Source organism: Gorilla gorilla, chromosome 2, assembly GCF_029281585.2.
Source record: "Gorilla gorilla gorilla isolate KB3781 chromosome 2, NHGRI_mGorGor1-v2.1_pri, whole genome shotgun sequence".
NCBI lineage: Eukaryota > Metazoa > Chordata > Mammalia > Primates > Hominidae > Gorilla > Gorilla gorilla.
In genome coordinates this window covers 140,247,166-140,254,184 of record NC_086017.1, presented here as the reverse complement: position 1 = coordinate 140,254,184, position 7,019 = coordinate 140,247,166, and the positions used below count along the sequence as shown (strand labels likewise).

Below are 7,019 nucleotides of genomic sequence, written 5' to 3'. Positions count from 1 at the left end.
GGATTCCTCAGAAGGGGAGAGTTGCCTTGTTTGAAGGATTTGGTGATCAGGGCTTGGGGTAGGAGGGGGACCCCAGGGTTTGGAGGTGCAGATGTTAGCTCTGTAGGAGCTTGTTTTCCATGAGAAAGAGGGATTTGTCTTGTTTGTGGAGAAGAGTAGAGAGGAGAAAAAGGAGAGAGAAGACGGAGGAGAGGATGGGGCCAGGTGCGCCCTGGCAGCCTCACAGCCAAGGTGGAGTGGTCAGAGGCCGTGATGGAAAAGGGCCCGCCAAGCCATTTCTGTCGTGGGGATGGAAACCCCTCCTCTCCTCCCTCCAGGGGCCTTTGGGACACCCTGCTCTGCTCACTACCGTGCTGGAAGAGCGAGATTTCTGGGGAATGTGGCGAGGGCTGGCCCCGGTGCAAAGCTGTCCTGGCCTGTCCAGGGTGGCCCACACCAGAAGCAGACGGCTGAGGCCATGAGACCCAGAGTCCCAGGTCCTGGCTTGGGATGTCCAGAGACTGTGCAGTTAAGAGTGAAGGGTGGGGGAGGTGGGCAGCCCATTTTACTAACAACTTGAGAATCAGGGAAGCCCCAGCTGATGTCTGGTTATAACAAAATTGAGCCAGGTTTTCAGAAGGAGTCAGACTCAAGTGCTGAGAGGGGAAAAAAAAAAAATCTCTGAGCTTATATAAAACAGCTGAGCTGCCAGTTTATTTTGGGCTTCTGGTGGTTTGGGCTGACCAGGCTTGGTGGAGTCTGGGGACCTGCCTCAGGGACTGGCCCCCTGGCCTGGAGCCAGGGGTTCTGGGGGCCTGGCTCAATCCAGGGCCTCTGTGGTGGCACACAGCAGGCCAGCCAGAAGAGCCAGGCCCAGCACGGCCACGGCGACCAGCGCCACGTCCCACAAGACCCCCGGGCGCACCCAGGACGCCTGCAGCTGCCAGCCACAGCTGCCCAGCTGGTAGCCTGTCAGCCGGCCCAGCGGGCCATGGGCAGCGAGGCTGGGGCTGGCACAGCGGACCTGCAGCAGGGCCTCGGGCGTGCGGTCCTCCAGCCAGAGGCGCAGATAGGTGAGGCTGCAGTCACAGTGCCAGGGGTTCTGCGTCACATCGAGGGTCTGCAGCTGGGGCAGGTGGTCGAAGGCTCCCGGGGGCACGGACTGAAGGCTGTTGTTGGCCAGCAGAAGGTGGCGGGTGCGGGCCGGCAGGGCAGGCAGGGCCGTGAGTCCGTGGCCCCTGCAGTCCACCCACAGCCCCATGGTTTCCAGGGCGCGGCAGGTACACGGGCTGGGGCAGTCCTTGGTGGCCTCTGCTGTGGCCCAGAGCAGGAACAGGGCTCCCCAGACGGGCATGGGACAGGCTGGCTGCAGAGAGAGGGGCTGTGAGGGAGGGCCTGGCAGCCTGGACCCATCCTCAGGGACGGCAAGCGCTGGGGATGCAGCGGAGCCTGACATGGGACGGGGTGCACTCACCTCTCTTCTCGGGTCTCAGCCTTCTCCTCTGGGAAACCAGCTGGTGACTAGGGAAGGTGGAGCGTGCCCAGCCCAGGCCTGGCTAACTGTCTCTGGACACCGTAGAAGGCCGGGCGGTGAGGGCGGCTGTGGATTGGGTAAGTTTGTTTTTGGGAAAGGGAAGGGACTTCCTGGCCCTTAGCAGAGACCCCATCCCCTGCTTGGGGATGAGAGGAGCAGATGGCTGCTAAATGAGTCCCAGCCCAGGACCACAGTCCCCAGAGACTAGGAAAGAGCCTTGGAGGGCCCTGCAGGCTGCGCCCAGCACCCCCCCCCCCCACCAGCTAAGTGAGCTGTTACCTGATTCCCAGATGCAGAAGACAGCAGGATAGGGACACTGGCTGGAGCAGGGAGGGGAACTCAGTGGGACCCCATTTGGAAAACCACTCATCTGGGCTAACACTGACTTGGGGAAACTGAGGCCCAGAGAGGGAAAGCAGTGTGCCCAGGGCCACCGGTGTGGTGTCAGAGGCCAGACTCACACTCGGGTCTTGGCAACCGTGGCCCTCTGTTTGGTTCTTCCCCACAGGCGTTTCCCCTCCACCAGCAGAGCTCCCCCTACCCACAGCAGGTTTCCAGTGAATAAGTGGACTCATCTTGACTCAGCCAAGGAGATGGTGTCTCAGAGGGAATGTCCCACCCAACCCTGTCTTGTTAAAGGGACAGGAGCTGACCTCCTCTCTCCCTGCGGGAGGCCATGCTGGGTAATACGGAGGGCCACTTACCTGTGAAGCCTTTGGTCAGGTGCTCCTGTCTGGCCTGAAAGGTCCTGGCTGAGGCCTGGGTGGCAACTCTATGGGATGCTGCTGAGGTGGCTGCTGCGGGAGCGGGCGGAAGGAAGTGATGAAAATAGCCTGGCTTATCCCCCCAGTGCAGCCTTGGGGCCTATTTCCAGAGGCAGGAGGCCCTCAGGGGCCCGCGCCTTGGGCACGGAACCACATCTCAACCCCGGTTTATAGAAGGGGGTCCCACTGTGCCGCCAGTGCCGTGATGGGCTTTGGAATCGGGTCTGTGGAGGACTGAGGGTGGCCCCTCACCTGCTCCCAGAAGGTGGGAACTAAGAGACCCCCGAGAAACGTGGCTTCGCTGGTTGTTCCTCCGAATCTCAGTTTTCCTCATCTGTAAAGTGGGAGCAGTGACCCGTCCTGCCTGCCTCACAGAGGTGTGGGCTGGGCAGCTCCCACTGGCTGAGAACACCATGGTGGGGAGAGTGACTTCATTTTTAACTCTCCTCCCTCCTCCTGTATACTCAAGGACGGAGTCTCTTCTTGGTGCCATGGTGTTTTTAGCTCCTGCCTAGTGCTTCCCCATGCCTCTTTCTAACAAACAGCTGTAGGCCTGGGAAGCAGAGCCTCTACCACGTGTGAATCTCTAGCTAGAATTTTGGCCTATGGTTTTAACATTTGCAGTACATTTTCTTCTAGAGCACATTCTACTTAGGGGAGGGACACCATTTTCCATTTATGTTAGTGACATAAAGCTTCCTTTAAAAGATAAATATATTTTGGGATGGAGAATCGCTTGAACCCAGGAGGCAGAGGTTGCAGTGAGCCGAGACCGTGCCATTGCACTCCAGCCTGGGTGACAGAGCGAGACTCCGTCTTAAAAAATAAATAAAACAGGGTAAAAACACAGAAGTTACAGAAGCCTGGCAGGAAAAGCCAAAGACAAAAGGCTGACGGAGGCTTTAAACGCACTTTGTTGACATTCAGGACCCTCGGGAATATTCCTCGGCCCTACGGGGGTGGGGGTGTGCTTGTTCTTATTTTGGTTTCACACCCTTCTCAGGCCAGCCTTCCTCCTCCTGCATGGCCAAGCAGGGTGAGTCCTTCCTTGGGAGGCCGCCTGTTCTCTCCCCCGCCTCCTGGTTCTGGATTTGGGTAGGGCAGGATTTGGGTGTTCACCCTCCTAGGAGGCCCTGAGAGGCTGCCAGGCCCCAGCTCTGCTTCCTCCACCCACTGATGCTGGGCTCAGAGAAGGGTGGGGAAGGTGCCGTTCCCCCACTGAAGTCACACCTGCTCTGGGGCCTGGTTCCTGCTGGGGGTCCCCTGGTGTGTGCTCAGTGGGGACTCTGACCGGAACCTGGACCCTGGAGAGGAGCCTCAGCCTGTCTGGGCCTTCCCTCCCTCCCCATGGAGCCTTGGCATGTTCCGCCTCCTCTGCCCTGCACACATTCACCAGTGAGCCCCACGCAGGTGGGTAACGGGTTCTGGAGTGAGTGGGGGCGCTGGAGCCGCCAGGCCAGGTGTTCTGACCAGATCTGGTGGGGCCTGTGCTCTCCTTCCTCTTGAGCCTCTGAGGTTTCCTTATTTTCAGCATGTACAACTTAAAACAAAAAACTAGATCAACATAGACGGGTTTTGTGAATTTAAAAAACTACATAAATAACAAATAAATGATTTTTGTTGTGGGAAATTAGAATGTTCAGATGAACAGGAAGAAGAAAATAAAAATTTCCCTCCATCCCAACATCAGGCAAGGCTTTTTTCCCCATGTGTATTTCCCCATATGGGTAAATACATACCCATCTGCCCAAAAGGCACAGGATAATGCAGGAAGTGGATCTGTAAACAGCCTGGATGAGCCTGCAAGTGGATTCTCCCAGAGCCTCCAGAGAGGAATGCAGCCCTGCCAGCAGCTTGATTTCCACCTACAAGTGATGCAGGGCAGGTGAGGCCCCAAATCAGGGCTTTGCCCCTGAGGGCTCTTGGCTTTGGCCAGGAAAGAAGTCAAAGAGTCAGTGGTGAAGAAAGCCGCTTTATTGAAGCGGCAGTGCATAGCAGAGGTGCTGCTCCCTGGGAGCAGGGCTACCCCACAGGCAGTGCGCCCAGAGCAGTAGTGTGTGGGCTGTTGGCAACTGCACTTACAGCCACTATTCATTACATGCAAATTCAGGGGCAGGTTATTTCGAACTTTCTAGAAAAGGGGTGGTGAGTTTCCAGAACCCTGTAACTTTCAGGTTGTTGCCATGGCGTGCTGCCATGGCATTTGTAAACTACCATGGTGCCAGGGGGAGTGTCTATGTTAGTGAGCAGTGAGGGCAACTAGCGGTTGCTTTCGTTCCCATCTGCTGGTTTCTGGTGTCTGCCAGCTTCTTCACTACACCTTGTTTCAACCAGATCCTGCTGCCATCAGCAGGCTGGTGACTGGGGGTCCTGACAGGTGCTCAGAAAACAGGTCCTGCTGATCTACCTCAGGAGGGCTGGAATAAGAGAACCCACAGGAGCTGTGTGATGAAGAATGAGAAAATAAATGTGTGCTGCATTAAGCCTCTTGTGACAGCAGCAATAGGAACCAAGGTGAAGGCCAAGCCCCACTCTTGTGCTGTGAGTTGTCCCCTCTCCACCCTTCCAGGACATTGCCCCATCGGGTGCCCCTTCCTCTGCATGATCAATTTCTCCTTCACTGGGTCATTCCATCAGGTTAGGAGCAGCCAGACCAGGCGCGGTGGCTCACGCCTGCAATCCCAGCACTTTGGGAGGCTGAGGCAGGCAGATCACTTTAGGTCTGCCTAAAGTGGGTTTCGAGACCAGCCTGACCAACGTGGAGAAACACCATCTCTACTAAAAATACAAAATTAGCTGGGCGTGGTGGCGCATGCCTGTAATCCCAGCTACTTGGGAGGCTGAGGCAAGAGAATCACTTGAACCCAGGAAGCGGAGGCTGTGGTGAGCCGAGATCGCGCCATTGCACTCCAGGCTGGGCAACAAGAGCAAAACTCCGTCTCAAAAAAAAAAAAAAAAAAGCAACCTATAATCGTGCCCTTTTGAAAAATGCTTCCTTAATTCCACCTCTTTCTCCAATTACCATCTGATTTTTCTGCTTCTCTCTTCCATAAAACTCCTCTGAAGAGTCACTTCTACTTGCTGTCCAACCCATCAGTAATTCCTGTCATTTCAGTCACCAGGATCTATTCAGAACTTAACCACTTCTCCCTGTGCTGCTACTGCTCTGGTCTTCGTTCGCCTTCTTGGCTTCCCATCGCAAATAAAAGAAAACCCGTGCCCCTGTGGTCAGGAAGCTACAGGCCCCCCTGTAGCTTGGCCCCTGCCTATTTCTTGACCCCATCACCCACTGTCTACTTTGCTCATCAATGTCCAGCCACACCAGTTTTCTTTCTGTTGCTCAAACACTCCAGCACTTTCCTGCCTCAGGGCCTTTGCACTTGCTGTTCCCTCTGCCTGGAGTGCCCTTCCCGCAGAGCCCCACATGGCTTCCTCCTGATCATCATTCTCATCTCAATTCAGATGACCCCTTCTCAAAGGCCTCCCTTGCCAAGGCACAGCTCCATCCTTCTGTACCATAATATTCCATTTCATATCTTCCTTAGCATTGATCGGGATCTGAAATGATCTTATTTTTACATTTTTATGTGTTTATTAAATGTCTCCTCCCATTGATGTGAAACTCAAGAGGGCAGACACTCTGTCCCATTAACTCTTCCCTCCCCAGCACCTCTGCCTGGCCCATGGGCATTATGTAATACATACTTGTCAGCCTTGCTGGCTGTCTCTTCTCTAGTGCTGGCCTTATCTGTGTCTTGCCAGGACTGCTGTCTCCTTGATGCTGGCCTCTGCCTCTACTATACAGGTTTAATCTCACTACAGTCCTGCTCCATGTCTTTCATGGCTCCCTGCTGTCTTCAGGACACCCTTTGCCACCCTGTACAGCCTCACCTCTCATCTCTTCCTGATCTGAAGCTTCGTGGTAGGCTAGCCATGTCCCTCACTCCCCACCCACATGCCAACTTCTGTCTGTGCTTTTGCCTCTGCACTGCCCTCTTTCTGGAGCCCTGTGGAATTTTGCCTGGCATGCTGCATCCTTTAAGATTCACCAGGGGCATAACTTCTTACGGGAAGCCCTCCCCGACGCACTCACCCAGCCGTTTGCTTATCTGTCTGCAAATGGGCCCAGCAGCTCCTTGGAGAACCTCAGCACCCACTAGGGAAGTGTTCGCAGATCTTGTGACTAAAAGTTGGTTGAGCCTCTCAGGCAATTTCAGGTGATACATGCCTATGACACAAATAACGAGAAACATGAGGGAGACAGCCACTCCTTTCTTGTCCCCTGAGCTGAAGGAAACAGCCTCTGTTTGGTAATCGTATTACGAGGCAAACTGCTTAGGTAAACTTACTTTGGAGGCTGGGATCTTTCAATATCCCCCAAGACAATTTTTCCTTCTCATGGGAAGCAGAGGGGATTAAGAGGCAGTGATTATTAGGTAGCATTTTTAGCCTGTGTGCAACCAGCAGGAAATGGGTAACCCTGTCTGCCACTGTTGGACCCCCTTGGAACAGAGCCTCTGCTTGCTGGATCTTTGCAGATGCAGGTCTCCGTCACCCCGGCTGTTCTGAGCCAGCCTGTGGAGCAGCCTGCCTTGCTCTGAAACCTGGTTTTGCTACTTACTTGCTCTGTGACCTTGGGCAATAGTCTTAGCCTATCTCTGCCTCAGTTTCTTCATCTGCAGAATGGGGAAAATCAAAGACCCCACCTCCCAGACTGCTGTGAGGAAAGAGTGAGATAAGCC

The 7,019-nt window shown here is 54.9% G+C and overlaps 1 protein-coding gene across 1 annotated transcript; it reads right to left on the bottom strand.

Annotated features, from left to right (window-relative positions):
- Positions 1–666: 666 nt before the first annotated feature.
- On the bottom strand, positions 667–4,223 carry GP9 (glycoprotein IX platelet). Its single transcript, XM_004036268.5, has 4 exons — positions 4,017–4,223; positions 2,218–2,310; positions 1,454–1,579; positions 667–1,345 (listed from the first exon to the last, which is right to left on the bottom strand). Exon 4 carries the CDS (start codon positions 1,331–1,333, stop codon positions 800–802), a length of 534 nt encoding a protein of 177 aa, XP_004036316.1. The 5' UTR covers positions 1,334–1,345; positions 1,454–1,579; positions 2,218–2,310; positions 4,017–4,223; the 3' UTR covers positions 667–799.
- Positions 4,224–7,019: the final 2,796 nt, after the last annotated feature.

Bases quoted from the DNA above. Each gene is read 5' to 3' on its own strand.
- GP9 (XM_004036268.5), bottom strand. From the start codon at position 1,333: ATGCCCGTCTGGGGAGCCCTGTTCCTGCTCTGGGCCACAGCAGAGGCC.